Source organism: Capra hircus, chromosome 6, assembly GCF_001704415.2.
Source record: "Capra hircus breed San Clemente chromosome 6, ASM170441v1, whole genome shotgun sequence".
NCBI classification, from domain to species: Eukaryota; Metazoa; Chordata; class Mammalia; order Artiodactyla; family Bovidae; genus Capra; species Capra hircus.
In genome coordinates this window covers 69,660,241-69,680,200 of record NC_030813.1, presented here as the reverse complement: position 1 = coordinate 69,680,200, position 19,960 = coordinate 69,660,241, and the positions used below count along the sequence as shown (strand labels likewise).

General features: G+C 42.3%; 1 protein-coding gene across 3 annotated transcripts in view; it reads left to right on the top strand.

Annotated features, from left to right (window-relative positions):
* The window catches only part of LNX1 (ligand of numb-protein X 1), a 190,486-nt gene that overhangs the window by 57,830 nt on the left and 112,696 nt on the right, over window positions 1-19,960 (top strand). For all 3 annotated transcript variants that reach the window (XM_005681612.3, XM_005681613.3, XM_018049456.1), the window contains exon 3: window positions 17,976-18,468. In XM_005681612.3, the coding sequence (XP_005681669.2) occupies window positions 18,077-18,468 (392 nt within the window). In that variant the 5' untranslated portion in view covers window positions 17,976-18,076. The remainder of the gene's footprint in view (window positions 1-17,975; window positions 18,469-19,960) is intronic.

Here is a 19,960-nt window from a genome sequence, read left to right as displayed (position 1 = left end):
TGAATTCCTTCATGGGCTATTTTTCTGAGATTTCAGTTAGCAAGGTAATAATCTGTTAGGAATATTCCTATTCCTATAAAAATTCATATTCATCCACCCAGAAATTCAAAGTGCATGTCAATTCTCCTAAAGTATAAACAGACACAAATTGAGAACACTTTAATCTTGGGTGTTTGCTTCTCCCCTGAGACTCTGCCTCACATTTGTTGCCAGTTTCTCTTACTCCTCAGAGGCTTGTATTGCTCTTCAGCTGACCTTTGAGTCTGTCCTTTTCCCCTGAGCCTTGTGTTTGGGTGGTGGTGGCTGCCTGTCCTTCACCAATAGCCTCACTTGATTCAGAGTTTTGTCAACACAAGAGAGAAAAAGATCGCTTAGATCCTAAATCTCCTAGATAGAATTATGTCCTTAAAGTCACAAACCTCTCCACGATATTTCCTTCCCCCTGTGGGCCGTGGTTCGTTAGGTCTCTGCATAGTAGATAATGTATGATTAAACCAATCAGTTTATCACTATATGTCAGGGCTCCTGACTATTAAAGGAACAAAGCTATGGATACTATGCCCCCAGATATAAGAAAGAAAAAAAAATTACAGAGACTGGAATTCAGAGTCAGGTGATTTAGAATGCAACTGGTATCTTGGATAATGTGTACATGAGTTTTGTTCACAGGGATGAAAAGACCCACAGTGGTTCCCTTCCTATAGTAACTCCATCCCTTGGTTAAGTGCAAAATGACTTGATTGAAAACTGTACAGTCTCTTCCATTTACATATTCCTTATATTACTTCCCTAAGTCTCTGTTTCTTCATCAGTAAAACAAGAACTAATAATCCCAGCAACATAAAACGGTCCTGAGAAGTGCATGGGGTAACATAGAGCGTCTAGTGGCCAGTGCCTGGTGTCAAGTGGGTGCCAAGCAAAGGCTAGATCCAGCCTCCTTGAGGCTATTTATCTGGATTGCTGGAGGAAATAGTCTGACCTTTCTGAGATAAAAGGTCTAATGTGGTTGCAATTGTTAGGAATCCTGATAGTTCTTGTTATGGTTATTAGTTGTAAGTAATTAACACCGATGTTCACAGTGCAGAGAAAGGAAACAGGCAGGAGGGAGGAAAATGCTTAAACTGTGTCATTAAACAGGCCAGGCAGATTGGTTCCTGCCATTCTCCCAGGCCAGCTTTAGGAGCTGCTAGCCACGCTGTTACTCCTGCCTATTTCCTCCTCAAGACTCTCATCCCACAACAGCCCCACAAAATGTGGTCCTCCACAGGCTTTCGGGGGATGGCATTTGTGCAATCTGACTTGGCAGACAGCCCTTTCTGCTTTCAATTGTGTTATCTCCAGGGCAGACTGGTGCTTGGTCTCCTCCAGTCTTGGAGGTAAACACAGTTGGCTGTAGCCTGGTGAGCTGGGAGGAGGAGCCTGCCCTGGACTAAGGAAGGAGAACTGGGAAGTCTTGCTGACATGATCATCCCTTTAACGGACTGTCGTGTGCTCTTTGATGACCTTGAGCCATTGCATGAGAGCAGGCGTGTTCCCAGTGCCCTGGGAACTTCTCCAGGTCTCACCTTACCCTGAAAAGATAAGGTCATCATCAAAAAGAAAATTTTCATCATCAAGAGCAAGGTAACAGCCTAGTGGATTGAGATCAGGGGTTCATAACCTTGAACTGATTACTAGCTTGCTCAGTGGAACCTGGAGATGCACCTCAACCTCCTCATCCATCAGTTTCCATATTTACCTTTTCCCCCAAAAGAGATGTCAATGTGTTGTGGTTCACATCCCCAGGCTGCATAACAGAAGCTGTATGGGCTGTGCACCTATGTGAGTAGGTCAGGTTGACTGCAGGGGAGTGGCCATATGCCTCATTAGGAAATATTAGTCTTATTTATTGAATTCTAGGTGGAATGGTGCTACTGCATTAGAACAGTGGCCTGTTCTTTGCCATCAGACTCCCTGAGTTCAAAAACCCAGCACCACCTCCTACTAGCCTTGTAACCTGGGATGGGTTATTTAACCTCACTTCACCTAAGCTATAAGAAAATTATGAAGCTGAAATGAATTGAAATGTTTAAAGTGCTTAGACTAGTCTTTGGCACAATGTCAACTATTATTTTCTTTAACGGAAGGCATGGTGGCTAGAATCAATCAGATCTGGGCCAGTTCCATCAGGTAATTATTAAACTAAATAAGTAATTGAATATCTCTTCGTCTCAGTTTCATCATCTGGAAAACAGAATACTTACCAAACCCAGTGTTATTGTGAGGAATAACTGAAATGGTTTCATATAAAGTGCCTGGTATATAGAAAGCACTCAATAAGTGTTAAATTGTGTAGTATTAGAGGAAACAATTATTATATTGGACACAGCTAGACTTCCTAGGTCATGCTACAGTTTGGGTATAATAATGATGGAAACAGTAGTAAATTGAGAACCAAAGATGCTCTGAGCAAAACAGATTTCCCAAAAGGCCCCCAAAGGCTTAGAAGGAGAACCTGGTAACATAGATTATTAATATCTTGTTTATCTTGGAGTTCCGGGCTGGGGTGCTGTCAGTTGAAATGCCTGGTCCTTTGCAGAACTGTGGGTAGTAGGATTCTGCAATGTAAATAAACAGTGGGGTTTCCTGGAGTGGTGATTCCTGGCTTCCAGCGTCTCCTTTTTAGATTTGAATTCCACACTCCAAGTGGAGAAGATAAGGTCTGCTAGGATTCTAACTACTTAAAAGGCCATTCTGTAGGATGCTCCTGAGAGGGGACATATGAGAGATACCCTAAAATCTGTCCTTTCCCCTTGCCTCAGCATTCATGGACTCTCTAGTGTACATAACTTGTCCTAATATTTGCATGCTGGCACCGCATAGACTCACTTTTATGTGGGTGGCAAATTTATTGTTTTCTGACAGGGCCTCTAAATAACATGGGCTTTTCAAAACCATTTGGAAGGAAGACTACATCACTCTTTCTGGGTTAATAGGGTTTAACCATCTATTATCTCCAAAGAATAAAGGTGTACATGAAAGCCATACAAATTGCAAAGCACAAAAACTTCACTGAGCTGAAATAAGAACAGAGAATGTTGATTCTCCTCTATAAACTTCTTCCATCCATCTTTTCCTCTTCTTTGGTTCTCAGATGAGGACAACGCAGTGACCTGTTGCTTACCACAGATATATTTCAGATCAACATGAGGCAGAACTTTCTAAGAATTAGAGTTGTCTAAAAATCCAGTAGGCTGCCTTGCAGTGCACTGAGCTCCCTGTCTGAAGGTGATTGGTTTTTGCTATATTTAGTACCTAGTACAATGGCAACCCACTCCAGTACTCTTGCCTGTAAAATCCCATGGATGGAGGAACCTGGTAGACTACAGTCCATGGAGTCCCAAAGAGTCAGACATGACTGAGCGACTTCACATGTTTACTGAATGAACGAATGACAAAGAAGACCTGCATCTCTTTAGCAGCACATACCACTCATCTATACAATAAAGATTAGATCACGGATCTCATAGGGTCATTCTAAAGATTAACTGAGAAAATACATGAAAAGTATCCAACATAGTATCTTGCACTTAGTGAACTGCTAATTAACTAGTAATAATTATGTCTTATTTTACATCATAAAATATAATCTAAAAAGGAGGGGAGAGAAGGGATTCCTGGAGTTCAAGTAGAGGATAGACAAGATGACCCCCAAATTTGAGGTTTGTGGTTTTCTATTCCTGTCCTCTTCACCCTGCCCTTCTGTGTCTGCCTTTCCAGAAGAATACCTCATCCCCTCCCTGACCCTCTCTCTGGTTTAGGGAGCCACACTCTTTGACATGGTGGATTGACAATACACTTCTGTCAGTGGCTAAGTTCTGCCCCAATTAACCAGAGATCGTTTATATATATATCATTAATATGTGACTTAGAATGTGTGGACTGCAGTTCCACCATTATTTCCTAGTGACTCTTGGTCGCTTCTTGTGTTTGAAGCATTTGTCACGGGGATGGAAAAGACTGCACCAATAGCAGAGTGGAAACTCTACAAGAATTTTCTTTAATAGCCTCTTGGCATGGAGCGTGGCAATAACACGCATATGATGGTGAGGTCTAAATATGTCATTGCTATCTGTTGAGATGATTTACATAACTTGCTTATGACTGCTCTCACAGTCACGCGGCCATCTTTGAATAGTACGCTACATGTTGAGGCTCCAGCATACTCACGTTAACACATGAGTCATCTGGTGTTTTCAGATTCCTCATTAACTAGTATCATTATGCTTGTCTTATGTCTTCCACGACACACGCACAAACTCAGCTATTCTACCTGTAGTTCTTTTTTCTCCCTTGGGGCCCTAGAAATTTGGTTTAACAGTCATCTCTGGAGACATCTGTGTTCTCGCTTAGCTATGGATTAAAAGAAAATTAGGTTTTTATACTAGGGCAGAACTGCTATCCAGAAGTGTGTCTTAATAGATGTCTAATTGGCTGCCACTCACTGTGTTGTCCCTAAATCCTGTAGAGAAGCATCGTAAAAGATCATGGGGAATGTGTACCCCCTTCTGGGTATACAGAGCCCTGTTTTCATTTCCTATCACTGTTGTAATGAATTACCGCACACTTGGCATCTCAAAACAGCATGCATTTATTTCCTCACAATTCAGGAAGCTAGAACTGTGAAATCAAGGCATTGGCAGAGCCCTGCTTCCACTGGAAGCTCCAGAAAAGGATCCTTCTTTCCTTCTTTCAGTTTCTGTGCCTCCTGGTGTCCCAGGCTTGTGGCTGCTTCATTCCAGTCTGTCTGCACATCACCATCTCCTCTGTGTCTCCTCTTCCTCTGTCTCTTAAAAAGACATTTGTCATTGGATTTGGGGTAAATCAGATAATCCAGGATGATCTCATTTCAAGATCTTTAACTTAATTTTATCATCAAAGACAAGACCGTTTTTTCTAATAAGTTCACACTCTCAGGTACTAGGAGTTAGGATGTGGGCATATCTTTGGGAGGGACTATCCTACACGTAGGCCCCTCCCACTTCTTATGATGAAATTCCTTATCTACTTGGAGATTGATATATTGGGCAAAGTACAGCCAGGGAGAAACAGAATTGGCAACCTTCACCACTACAATTATTTATTCCTATGTTCAAAGTTCAAAATACAATTGTTAAGTGTTTTATATGCTAAAGACCTGCTGAATCTTTTCAGTCACTAGTATGATGAATCTACAAAAACAAATAAGTGAAGGTCATCTTAGGTTGCTTTAACAGTTAGGTGGTATTCTGGCTAAGGAAACGTACTGGAGATATTTCAAACAGAAGCTGGTCATCCCCCAGCATGTCATAAAGAGGATTCTTGCTCTTGGTGAGAATCTAAGATCATCACCCAACTCAAATCCCTGTGACTTCTTAATAATTTTAAAATCTCAGACATGTGGGAACACCAGACACATGGTGGGTGGATTCCTTTTGCTTGAAGAATTTGCTCAGTTTCTTCCTTCTGCCTGGATTTCTTCCAACTTTCCCAAATTTCTTTAATCTTTCGTGACCCTCCCTGAGGACAATCTGTTCCAAGAACTTTCCTTGACTGTTCTGAGCCATGCCGCACTGCTTTCTCACTCCTTTTCCTCCACGCTTGTCCCTGGCTCCTATTTTGGAGGACCATACTTATTGTATGTTTTCTTACACTGTTTCAAGTTTGTTTGTTTTTTTCTATATGAAAGCTCTATTTTCCTAATTAGAAAAACTCGTTGAGGGTGAAATTTAATTGCCTATGGGAACTCCCACAGAAATGCAGACAAGAGAAGGCAGTGGCACCCCACTCCAGTACTCTTGCCTGGAAAATCCCATGGACGGAGGAGCCTGGTAGGCTGCAGTCCATGGGATTGCTAGAAGTCAGACTCGGCTGAGCGACTTCACTTTCACTTTTCACTTTCATGCATTGGAGAAGGAAATGGCAACCCATTCCAGTATTCTTGCCTGGAGAATACCAGGGACAGGGGAGCCTGGTGGGCTGCTGTCCATGGGGCCGCACAGAGTCAGACACGACTGAAGCAACTTAGCAGCAGCAGCAGCAGTCAGGCACATAAGAGGTAAATACCTATAGAATTGAAACAGTAGAGAAATGTTGAGCACTTAAATGTCTTCCTCCACCTTGTCCTTTCTTCCTTAAACCTTGGTTATAGGTTAAAAGAAAAAAAAAAAAAAAGCATTTCCTGAGTATGTTTAGGCTACCCACTCCAGTATTCTTGGGCTTCCATGGTGGCTCAGACGGTTAAGAATCCACCTGCAATGCAGGAGACCTGGGTTCAGTCCCTAGGTTGGGAAGATCCCCTGGAGGACAGCATGGCAACCCACTCCAGTGTTCTTGCCTAGAGAATCCCCAGGGATAAGAGGAGCCTGGCGGGCTGTGGTCCATGGGGTCACAAAGGGTCAGACATGACTGAGCGACCAAGCATGGCATAGCACAAGGATGTTTTTCAGCCTTGAGTGTAAGAAGGCCAGTCTGCTTCTTTGCCATACTTCTCATCTGACATCAGCCCTGCCCAGGACCTTGTGGCAACTGACTGCAAGGGCCATGAGCCGTTGGTCAATGCAGAATATTCTGCTTTCATTTTGTTGTTGGCAGGGGGTCAGTTCCACCTCAATATGTTGGTAGACCAGAAGTGGAAGGACGTCTTTTATGGGCCGGAGTTCTTACAAACAAACCCAAGTTTGAAAGGTGTGCCCTGACACCCCAGGGGAAAGGCAGTAAAGTCTTCTGACAAGAGAAACAAAGCTCCTCTCCAACAGGAGCTTGTGAAAGTCCATCGCTGACTTCTAAAACTTGAATTTCTTCTCATATAACACTCCGTTGTTTTCCCCACTTTCTGAACATCTATCTTCTCAGTTATTGACTCCAGATATATCACATGTTCTCCTTTTAGTTCAATTTTCCTTGAATTTCCTGACTATATTTCAACACTATACAGACAGGTGTCATTCACAGACTGCATTGATGAATTACTCTCTCTTAGAGACTGATGATTTAGATATTAAGTAGGAGCAGAGCTAACCCTGACCTTTGTAGCCCATACACACCTGCCCTCCCTCTGTCCTCTCTTTCCCCTGCAATGCATATGGTGCCCTCATCTCTCCACCTCCACTTCCAACCCAGGCTCTTGGTTTGAACATAGTTTTTATCCTGTGCATGACTATTTTTATTCAGATCACTAAAGTACCTGGAAATGGAAGTGTGAGTCACTTAGTCATGTCCAGCTGTTTGCAATCCCATGTACTATAGCCCGCCAGGCTTCTCTGTCCATGGAATTATCCAAGCAAGAATACTGGGGTGGGTTGCCATCCCCTTCTCCATGGCATCTTTCTGACTCAGGGACTGAACCCAGGTCTCCTGCATTACAGGCAGATTTTTTTACCATCTGGGTCACCAGTGTGCTAAATTGCTTCAGCCATGTTTTTGAGCCAACAGGGAAGCCCATTAAAGCCCCTAATTTCTCCCCACTACAAAATAAGTTAAGGTATAGCCCCCAGAGTATTTGTCTAGCCTCTTATATATCTTAATTCAAAGTTAGTATTTAAAAAAAAAAATGATGGCACTTTGATACCTGCAAGTCTCGTACAATTTATCCATAATTTAACATGTAACTGTAAATTTACATTGTTTAATAGAGAAAGAATGAAGCAGGGCAAAGGCTATAGAGTTTTGCCAAGAGAACGCACTGGTCATACCAAACACCCTCTTCCAACAACACAAGAAAAGACTCTACACATGGACATCACCAGATGGTCAATACTGAAATCAGATTGATTATATTCTTTGCAGCCAAAGATGGAGAAGCTCTATATAGTCAGCAAAAACAAGACGGGGAGCTGACTGTGGCTCAGATCATGAACTCCTTATTGCCAAATACAGAGTTAAATTGAAGAAAGTAGGGAAAACCATTAGACCATTCAGGTATGACCTACATCAAAACCCTTATGATTATACAGTGGAAGTGACAAACAGATTCAAAGGATTAGACCTGATAGACAGAGTGCCTGGAGAACTATGGACAGAGGTTCATGACATTGTACAGGAGGCAGGAGTCAAGACCATCTGCAAGAAAAAGAAATGCAAAAAGGCAAAATGGTTATCTTAGGAGGCCTTACAAATAGCTGTGAAAGGAAGAGAAGAGAAAGGAAAAGGAGGAAAGGAAATATATACCCACCTGAATGCAGAGTTCCAAAAACTAGCAAGGAGAGATAAGAAAGCCTTCCTCAGTGATCAATGCAAAGAAATAGAGGAAAACAATAGTATGGGAAAGACTAGAGATCTCTTCAAGAAAATTAGAGATACCAAGGGAACATTTCATGCAAAGATGGGCACAATAAAGAAAAGAAATGGTATGGACCTAACCTAACCCTCTTAATACCTAGAAGATATTAAGAAAAGGTGGCAAGAATACACAGAAGAACTAGCCAAAAAGATCTTCATGACCCACATAATCAAGATGGTATAATCACTCACCTAGAGCTAGACATTCTGGAATATGAAGTCAAGTGGGCCTTAGAAAGCATCACTACAAACAAAGCTAGTGGAGGTGATAGAATTCCAGTTGAGCTATATCAAATCCTAAAAGATGATGCTGTGAAAGGGCTACACTCAATATGCCAGCAAATTTGGAAAACTCAGCGGTGGCCACAGGACTGGAAAAGTTCAGTTTCATTCCAATCCCAAAGAAAGGCAATGCCAAAGAATGCTCAAACTACCACATAATTGTACCCATCTCACATACTAGTAAAGTAATGCTCAAAATTCTCCAAGCCAGGCTTCAATAGTTTGTGAACCATGAACTTCCATATGTTCATGCTGGATTTAGAAAAGGAAGAGGAACCAGAGATCAAATTGCCAACATCTGTTGCATCATTGAAAAAGCAAGAGAGTTCCAGAAAAATCATCTACTTCTTCTTGACTGACTATGCCAAAGGCTTTGACTGTGTAGATCACAACAAACGGTGGAAAATTCTTTAAGAGATGGGAATACCAGACCACCTGACCTTCCTCTCAAGAAATCTGTATGCAGGTCAGGAAGCAACAGTTAGAACTGGACATGGAACAACAGACTGGTTCCAAATCGGGAAAGGAGAACATCAAGGCTGTATATTGTCACCCTGCTTATTTAATTTATATGCAGAGTACATCATGAGAAACGCTGGGCTGGATGAAACACAAGCTTGAATTAAGATTGCCAGGAGAAATAGCAATAACCTCAGATATGCAGATGACACCACCCTATGGCAGAAAGTGAAGAACTAAAGAGCCTCTTGATGAAAGTGAAAGAGGAGAGTGAAAAAGCTGGCTTAAAACTCAACATTCAGAAAACTAAGATCATAGTGGTCCCATCACTTTATGGCAAATAAATGGGGAAAAAATGGAAACAGTGATAGACTTTATTTTGGGGGGCTCCCAAGAATCACTGCAGATGGTGACTGCAGCCATGAAATTAAAAAACACTTGCTCCTTGGAAGAAAAGTTATGACCAACCTAGACAGCATATTAAAAAGCAGAGACATTACTTTGCCAACAAAGGTCCATCTAGCCAAAGCAATGGTTTTTCTGTGTATGGATGTGAAAGTTGGACTATAAAGAAAGCTGATCACTGAAGAACAGATGCTTTTGAACTGTGGTGTTGGAGAAGACTCTTGAGAGTCCCTTGGACTGCAAGGAGATCCAACCAGTCCATTCTAAAGGAAATCAATTCTGAATATTCATTGGAAGGACTGATGCTGAAGCTGAAACTCCAATACTTTAACCACCTGATGGGAAGAATTGACTCATTTGAAAAGACCCTGATGCTGGGAAAGATTGAAGGCAGGAGGAGAAGAGGACATTAGAGGATGAGATGGTTGGATGGCATCACTGACTCAATGAACACGAGTTTGAGTAAACTCCAGGAGTTGGTGATGGACAGGGAGGTCTGGAATGTTGCAGTCCATGCGGTCGCAAAGAGTCGGACACGATTGAGCGACCGACCTGAACTGAATAGAGAGATAGAGTTTGCCCTGACTTTGGCAATTCCTTTCCCCCAATAGTCTAATTTAGGTGTTGAAGCCAGAGCCAGGGCAGTGGTTGGACTGATAATCATTGTAGAAAGGGAGACAAGGCCATTGGTGTTACAAGAATTTATTGGCATTGTTCCACCCACTCTTTTCCTCAAGGGCTATATATCTAGTCTCCACAGTTTCAATGTTCCTGGCTATGAGTGTGATCTGTACTGTCTCTGTACTGCGACATGGCCTCAGTGACCAGTTTGAAACCAGCTCTGCAGCCATTCTGCCCTGTGGAGCTTCATCCAAATTTTAAAGCATCATCAACAACAGGAAAACTTTAAGCTCAGTTTCATTTTTTTTTTAAAGGCTAATTCTTTTTTTAAAATTTTAAACGTTGAAGTGTAGTTGATTCACAATATCACGTTAGTTTCAGGTATATAACACAGTGATTCAGTTATATACATATATATATATGTTTATTCTTCCTTAGGTTCTTTTACCTCATAGGTTTTTAAAAATATTCAATTTAGTTCCTTGTGCTATACAGTAGGTCCTTGTTGGTTATCTACTTTATATATAGTGGTGCATATGTGTTAATCACAACCTCCTAGTTTATCTCTCCCCCAGGTAGGGCCAAGTCTCACATTGTTGGTATAGCAACAGTTCATACAGTGTCCTTCCTTGAGAGAACTATTTCTATTACTTGAATGGGCTCTCTTATATACTCACAAAACACAGCTCTTTCAGGATTCAGTTGTCCTGTGATTGTCTGGGGGACCTGGCCTTAGGCTACATTTTCTTCCTCTCATTTGAAGAAAGTTCTTCCTCCTGCTTCATGAACCCATCAGCAGATTGCTCACCTGCTGCCTCTATCAAGCATGTATCAAGACAATGCTCAGTCAAATCAGTTTAGATCTTGGTTAAATTTAGTGGTACACCTGTGACAAGGTTGTAATTCTTTGCTTTTGCCATTGCACCTGACTGGGAATCAGGGCAGGTGCAAGGAAAATATTGAGACCCACAGAGGTAGCTGGAAGCAGAGCTGGGTCCTCACCATAGCCTCAACACACAGCTCTACCTGCGTCTCTGAAATGGCAACAGTGGCAGGGCCATGAGTTTGTGAGGCAAGTGCAGGACTTACCTTTGGGTGTAATTTTAAGGGGGCCCCCAAAACCCTGGTAATCATGATAAGTACTGTTTTAATGCATTATTTTAAAAAACCAAAATTAATGCAAAAATCCATGATGAATAAAAGGATCAGTAGCTCAAGTTACCTAAAGATTACTTAAGGTTATCACTTAGTCAAAAGAGATTGTCAAACAGCAGTTTCCTCAGTTGAAAATCAGACAAAAGAATAGGCAGATTTTTGAAAATGCTATTGCTGGGCTTGCTTCCTTTAAAGCCAGGAAAGTGAAACTATGGGGTAAAAATGTTTGTTTTTAGTATAAATAAACTATTTAAACTTAAAATAATGTTGTACATTTAATATATGTGTTTTTCACGTTTCCCATGTTTTTTCAATTAGCTTAATGATCTAGGGGAAATTAACCATTAGAAAATATACATGTATATCAGGACGCATATCTCCTTTGGCCTTAGGCTGCAACATAGGGACTTCCTCGATGGCTCAGTGGTAAAGAATTCGCTTGCAATGCAGGAGACACAAGAGACATGGGTTTGATCTCTGGGTCGGGATGATCCCTTGGAGGAGGAAACAGCAATCCACTCCAGTATTTTTGCCTGGAAAAATACCCCATAGATAAAGGAGCCTGGCAGGCTGCCGACCATGGGGTTGCAAGAGATGAACATGACTGAGTGACTAAGCACACACTACATATTGCAACGTGGACCACACAGCACTGGTGGGATAAGTGTATCTGTTATTTAGGAATGTCTTCAGTGGATTTTTTCCTGTGTTTGTCATAGGCTAAGTAGGAATTTTCTATAAGCAATGCTTTCTGGCAGATAAATGGAGAAGCCTAGTGTTCCAAGGTGACTGGCTAGCAAGCCTCCTTAGGTACACTTTCCTTCTCAAGCACTTGTGCATCTTCTTCTCCTTTTTTAAAGCAGCTGGACAGGAAGAGGTACAGAGCATTTGGAGTTGCAGAATTTCTAGTTTATTCCATCACCTGCCCCTTCATCAGCTGCCCTTGGCCCTATTTTCATTTTTTCATTAATAGTGAATTTCAGTGAAAACTCAATGTTTATGCTCTGGATGGGAAAAATTATCTCAGATTTACCATTTTTTAAACTGGTTTCCATTTCTCTTGTGTTATGTATGTCAGGATATTGTAAAATACCAAGAGTTGTCAAAATAAAGGAATGTATACAAACAAATGGGAGAGCCCCAAATTCCTCAAATACCATTCATTCTTCAGTTCAGATTATATGCTGAGAATTCCAATACTGGAACTGTTTGGCCATTAAGGGTTTTATTTTGTTTACAGAAATCTAGCTAATGCCAGTAAATATCATTGCATTTTCTAAATTGCTCCAAACCCTTGCTTTTGCCTTTTAAAGCATCTACTTCTCTACTTCATTACCCTTAATCTTTTTTCACTTCTGTGGCCAAGACTTACTAATAGATTCCTTCAGGGCTCAGTGTAATGTCCCCTGCTCAGCCCTGGCAGGACTGCAGTAACAGCCAAGGTGTGTATTGCCACCAAGAAAACAGATGCAGTCTTTGGCTATGGGAGCAGTTGGTTACTCTCATTTCACTCTGTCTTGGAGGCTGTCCATATGTTGCAGGAAGTACACTGATAAGTTTAGAGCTTGCAGAAGAGTGTGGTCAGGCTCTTGGAGTTTGGAAACTGGAAGGAATGTCGGATACACCTAAGGCTGCTGAACCTATGGGAAGACTTGGGGGCTGTCGTCAAATAATTGAAATGGATTTAAGGAATTAGACATGTTCTAAATGGCACCCATGAAGGGGTTAGGTGAGTTCCAGAGAGAAAAAAATTTGGTCAATATGTAGACTTTCCCTCCTTAGTAGGTTATTATTTAGTCGCTCAGTTGTGTCTGACTCTTTTGTGACCCCATGGACTGTAGCTCACCAGGCTCCTCTGTCCTCAGGATTTCCCAGGCAAGAATACTGGAGTGGGTTGCCATTTCCTTTTCCAGGGGATCTTCCTGATCTAGGGATTGAACCTGTGTTTCCTGCATTGGCAGGCAGATTCTGTACCACTGAGCCACCAGGGACGCCCACATCCCTAGTAGTTATTTATCCTTTAACTGGAATTTTTTATCTTTTGACTACATTTACCCACTCTAACTCTCCCCCCACTCTGGTAACTACAAATATGATCTCTTTTCTTCCAAGTTTGTCAAAGTATAACACCATGCTAGTTCCTGGTGTACCACGTAGTGACTCAATATTTCTATACATTACAAAATGATCACCACAATAATCTGGTTACAATATGTTACCACATGAAGATATTATATCATTACTGAGTATATTATTTCATAAAATATGAAGCTCATTCATTTTGCAGCTGGAAGTCTGTACCTCTTAATCGCCCTCCTGAAGGCTGCTCTTAAGGCTACTAAGTTTCCAGTCCATTGAATTTTCCAGTCCAGGTGACAGTGTGCATACGACCTCTAATGAGCCTCTTGGTTGCAGATGGTGCTGACTCACATTTGCTCTGAAACGTATCTTTGTTGTCAACCACAGATGTTTAGAATTTCAAAGTTAGGTAGAAGAACTTCTGGACAGACTGCAGGCACCATGAAGCAGTGGGGAAGGAAGCAGGGATTAAGGACAAACAGAGATGGGCGTTGTTATTTTTCCTGTCACTTCCTGGCATGCCATTGGTGGACTACACATCTCTGTAAACATCCCCTCAGGCTTCTATTCTACCCCAAATCAGAGAAAAGGAGGAAGGATGGTTCCTAAGTCGCAATGGTGTTGTATCAAGGCAGAGTATCCCCCCCCCACCCCACCCCCATACACATACTCAAGGAAGGAATCTACTTCCTGCTTTTTCTCACTCCAAACTGCAAAAAAAAGCCATCTTGCATATCCCTTTCTCCTTACCCCAGCTAGGACCAGATTGCTGACAGCTGACATACAGACTAACGTGTATGGACAGACCCTCTTGCTCCCTCTTAGGGGACAAAAGAGTTTACCTTTTAAGCCTTAATGAGTTTCTATTTCTTCTCAGTTCATCAGCAGGGCACATATATGTCCAAAAACATGACACATCATACGTATTTATAAGATGTAAACTGGAAATAAGAAACATCAAGTAAATCACATTAATCATACTTTTTAAAGTCTACCTAGTTCTTTTTTTTGGAACCCAAACTCCTTTTTTTAGCCAATTCTCTCATAATCTGTGTCTATTCATATAGGCTTTATTTAGTCTAAAGCAAAGTTGAAAAATATATACAGCAGTGTTTACTTTAATATTATATGAAGAATCTGGTTTACTCACAAGAGTAAGTGCCAGGGAATTCAAATTGCTCTCAGATAAAAAAGAATGAAAGGAAAAACAAATTGGTGTTGGAGCTAAAGCCTGCCATTTCTGCTTATTCCAATCCACTTATCCTGTCTTAGGCATTTTAGCGCTCAGTAAAGTCGAAGAATCTTTTTATTCAGAGATCTTGGAAAACTCCATTTGCAATGGGGCCTACAGGGATTTTTAACCTTATAATTTCCTGGGGCTCTTATATTTGGTTCAGTTCCTGGGTCGGGAAGATCTGCTGGAGAAGGGATGGGCTACCTGCTCCAGTATTCTTGGGCTTCCCTTATGGCTCAGATGGTAAAGAATCTGCCTACAGTGATGGAGACTGGGGTTCAGTCCCTGCATTGGGAAGATCTCCTGGAGAAGGGAAAGGCTACCCACTCCAGTACTCTGGCCTAGAGAATTCCATGGACTACAACCCATGGGATCTCAAAGAGTCGGACATGACTGAGTGACTTTCACTTTTCCTTTTTCCTATCTTGATTCTGACTGGTCATAGTCAAGATAGATATGGGAGAAAAGTAGCAATGCTGTGAAGAGCAGTAAGGAGTTATGAGCCCCTGCTAGTTTGTTCTTTTTTGGTGTAACTGGCAAGTTACTTACCTACTACACCCAGTTTCCTCATCTGTTAAATTAAAAACAAAATCCCTGGGGATGTGTAAGGATTAAACAACATAATTTTATATATATATATATATATATATATGCCCCAGAAAAAAAAAAAATTCCCCAAAGCCAACCACCCTAAAATACCCCAAGAAAACACCTCTATTATATTAGCATGGAACCACAGGACTCTGTTTCTGAAAGGGATTTCATGGTATCTAGTCCGGAGGATTTTTTTGGCTTTTGTTTTCCTTAAGCCATGGTCCTTTGAACAGAATCTATGAGGAACCTAATGTATGAGATGAAAGTGGAGCTGGGTCTGGGTGGAGTGGAAAATTGGGCACAGCCTACCATCCCCCTTCCCTTCCCCGGAAGAGCCTGAGGCACCTGACACACCTTGCCTTGCCGAGCACAGTGAGAAAACCAAGCATCTGGTCCAATTCCACCTTTGCACCAATGAGGAAATGGCCCAGAAACGTGACATTGTTGCAGTGGTCAGAGCAGGGCGACCACCGTCATTCCTATCACCCTTCCCTTCAGCACAATGAGAAAGAATACGTGGGAGGATTTGACCCAACTCTAAGTACTAAAGACATAGGGTTTTAGTTCAAAATATGCGAACTTTTTTTTCCTATAGCAGATGATAATCTTTTGGGTGGCCCATTTCCATTTTCATGTTTATTTTTGAACTGTTTTTCATGCTACTGAAAGTATTTCCTGTGTGGTTCCAATATCTTCTCTGAGCCTTGAGGACAAATAGCAGCTGTGTAGGTTTCTATGAAATTTGACTATAAACAGCTTCACCCCCTCCTGTATCCTCTACTTTTGCCTCCTGTGATCTCTTCTGATGCTAAATAAAAGTCTGTGATTTCTACATGCTTTCACATTTGGGGCACTTTACTTCTACCTCTTGACCAGAGTGTTCTTCAAGGCTTGTTAACACAGTGCAGAAATGTAAGCTGACTCAGTACAAGTTTGAAGTCAATGTATTTTCTTTTTGAGATAAGGCTATGTTTGTACAAACAACCTCAAACTTTACTTGGAAAAGAAAAAAACTGTAAGGCAGTTTGTGACTGCTGTGCTGTTTCAAAACATGGCCAGTTTCCTGTTAGGCGATTCATCTGTCTTTATGTTTCTGTGGAAAACTTAAAGTCATTTTAGTTACTTTTGGAAAAGAAGAAAGTTGAGTTGGGGGCTGGGATACGACAGGTTCTTCATTGTCATGAGTATTGATCTTGAGTCCCCTAGTGCTGACCTCTGTCTGCACTGCTTACCTGGGTTTCTCATTACTTGGTCATGTCCACATCCCCTGGGAAGGTCTGAGGACTCCAAGAGGGTAGGCATGTCCTTTAAAGCTCTCTTGAAGGTCTCCCGCACGGCCAGTTTGCTACCTTGCTCAAGATTGGTGCCTACAAAATGCTTATTGAAATCAGATGTTTATGATTATCATTGTCACTAATCTCACACTACTGCAGTTCATTAATAAAAAATATTGAAGGCAAAGAAAAAACTGTTTATTGACTGGTCAGGAGACTTTCCTAGATGTTGATCAGGCATGTTGAAATCTCCACTTTAAACTCCTATACCACAGGAAAAATAGCTTCCCTGGTGGCTCAGATGGTATACAATCTGCTTGCAACGTGGGTGACCCAGGTTCACAATCCCTGGGTTGGAAAGATCCCCTGGAGAAGGAAATGGCAACCCATTCCAATATTCTTGCCTGAAGAATTCCATGGACAGAGGAACCTGTCACGCTACAGTCCATAAGGTTGCAAAGAGTCAGACACAATTGAGCGACTCTTTCACTTTTCACCAAAGGAAAATACATAGTGTGATAATATTCTACTAGTTTGAAAATATATATATAATTGAATGAAAGAGAACTATGAGAACAAAGCAAAAGACCCCTGAGAGGAACTATAGCTTTCAGTTTCCAGGCGAAATGAGCTTGGCTGGAGGCAGAATGACTTCAGCAACAAATATATGTAAGAATAGTTAATACTTACTGTATTTTAGGCATAATTCTAAAGTGTTTTATGCCTCATATGTCATTTACTCTTCACAACAACCCTCTGAGATAGGCCATTACAGTATTATCTCCACTTTACAGACATGGAAGTGAAAGTGAAAGTGAAATCACTCAGTCGTGTCCGACTCTTTGTGACCCCATGGACTGTAGCCCACCAGGCTCCTCCCTCCATGGGATTCTCCAGGCAAGCATACTGGAGTGGGTTGCCATTTCCTTCTCCAGGGGATCTTCCTGACCCAGGGATGGAACCTGGATCTCCAGCATTCCAGGCAGACACTTTAACCTCTGAGCCACTACAGACATGGAAACGGAGACTTCCATCATTGGTGCAGTGATGGTGAGATTGGCACAGACAGCGTGGCTCCGGAAACACCTTTACCACGAAGTGACTGAATAAATGAAATGCACGCAGAAGAAAACAATGCTTTCATCTTCATAAAAATACAACTGCCTCAGCAGCTCTTATTTCTTCTCAGATGATTTAGTTGAAGACTATGAGGTGTCCTTTATTTTCTGGGTTTTAGAGAAAGGTAGTGAAGAGAGATAAGAGAAAGCCATCAGAGCATTAACATCTTCTTCTTGTCATGATCTGACAGAATTTTATAAATCACTGGTCTGTTTTGTTAGGGCCTGTTTCTGGGCATTCTCAGATTTCACTCAAATAATTTTCACTGCACTAATATGAGGAAATTAGGCGTAAGTATTATTCCTGCTAAGATAGGTAGTTAAACTGAGGCATAAGGAAGCCAGGCTTCAGGTCTCGTTGGTCAGTCACCACGTGGTGACTCGTTCCAGGCCTTCCTAGTCACAGCTCAGTTCTGTCCATAACCAAGATAGATGAGCAGTCTCGTTCTCTTTCAGGTTTGTGGATGGCTCCTAGAAGATCCTGATTTACTCTGGAGGAAATACTGTTTTCTGGGGTTGGTTTCCGGTCATCCTGCTCCACCCACTCCCAGTTGACCATGAACCAGCCAGACCCCGCTGAGGACCCGGATCCCAGCGCTGCACCCCTGTGTGTGGTGTGTGGCCAAGCCCACTCCCCCGAGGAAAACCACTTCTACACCTACACGGAAGATGTGGACGATGACCTCATTTGCCACATCTGCCTGCAAGCTCTTCTGGACCCTCTGGACACGCCATGTGGACACACCTACTGTACAGTCTGCCTCACCAACTTCCTGGTGGAGAAGGACTTCTGCCCCGTGGATCGAAAGCCTCTGGTTCTGCAGCACTGCAAGAAATCCAACATCCTGGTCAACAAGCTCCTCAACAAGCTGCTGGTGACCTGCCCGTTCACGGAGCACTGCGCCGAGGTGCTGCAGCGCTGCGACCTTGAGCATCACTTTCAAACGAGGTAGGGAGGGGCTTCCCTTGTGGCTCAGCTGGTCAAGAATCAGCCTGCAGTGCGGGAGACCTGAGTTCGATCCCTGGTTTGGGAAGATCCCCTGAAGAAGGGAAAGGCTACCCACTCTAGTATTCTGGCCTGGAGAATTCTATACAGTCCATGGGGTCTCGCGAAGAGTCGGAAGCGACTTTCACTTTCACTTTCTAGGGAGGGGCTGCCTCTCGGCCAATCCCGAGAAGCCCTGCCCTCATGGCTGCCGCTGCAAGGGCGGGGTGTTGCAGGGTCCCGGTGCTCCCGGAAATACCTGTTTCTTTACCTTCTGCTTTGCAGCCAGTGAAAGGATTGATTCAAAGTAAGAAACGGTTGAGATATTCTGGCTGTGGTTCAGTGTGAGGAAACAGCGCATGGTGGAGTTGTGGGGTGTGAATGTGTGTATATGTGTGGGTGTGTGTTTATACGGTTGGAAGGTTTTCTGGTAAAATATAAATAATATAAAATTTGCCGTTTAAAGCATTTCTAAGTGTGCGGCTCAGTGACATTAAGTACGTTTACACTGATGTAACAATCATCACCAATAACCATTTCCAGGATTTTTTTCATCTTCCAGAACTAAAACTTCACATCCATTTAAAAAACTAAAATAAACCCCCCTCATTTCTTCCTGTCCAGCCGCTGGCACCCACCATTCTGCTTTCTGTCTCCATGAATTTGACTGCTGTGGAAACCTCATATAAGAAGCATCATTCAGTATTTGTTCGTTTGTGACTGGTTTATTTCATTTGGGTGCATCTGAAATGTGAAAGATACTGGAGAATCTAATGAGAAGCTTTCTCATTTTGTGAGGCTTCAGGTTCCCAAAAAGATATCCTGGAGGACATTGCTTGCCTTTTTATGTAAGAAAAAAAAAAAAAATCTCTCCCAGTTTGGCCCGTGACTTGCTCTGTACAGGAAATACCAAAGCCCAACTATCCTTTGAGGAGACACGAGGTATTTTCAACTAAGTTTCTAAGAGGAGAGATTTACAAAACTTCTGTCCTTCTAGTGATTTGTTCTGCACGTGTTTCCGCACAGGTGTGCACACTGATGCAGAACTGTGGTGTGACTGCTCCTGCTGGTGGTCAGCACCATCCACCCCACCATCTACCTCTTGCTTCACCCACGCACATCGTGTGTTCCTGAGCGTGCTTCTTGTGGACAGCCTCAGGGGGTGGCCCTGGGTCTCAGGCGCAGGAGTTCCTTTCTTAGAGCATCTAAGGTGCTTAATAAGAATTATTTTGTAAGAGGAAATTTGGAAACTGGTGTTTATCTTGGTTCCTATTGTGACAAGGGTGAGAGGCAGGTGCGGGTGTTTTTTTTTCCTAAAGATCACATTCCTTAAGCCCTGAATCTGAGTCTTTGTCTTTGGGGACATGCAGAATCTCTAACATGGAAGTTTGCATCCAAAGCACCTGCCTGGGTATAATGCTTCACACATGTTTTCCATAGTAATTAATTATGTTGG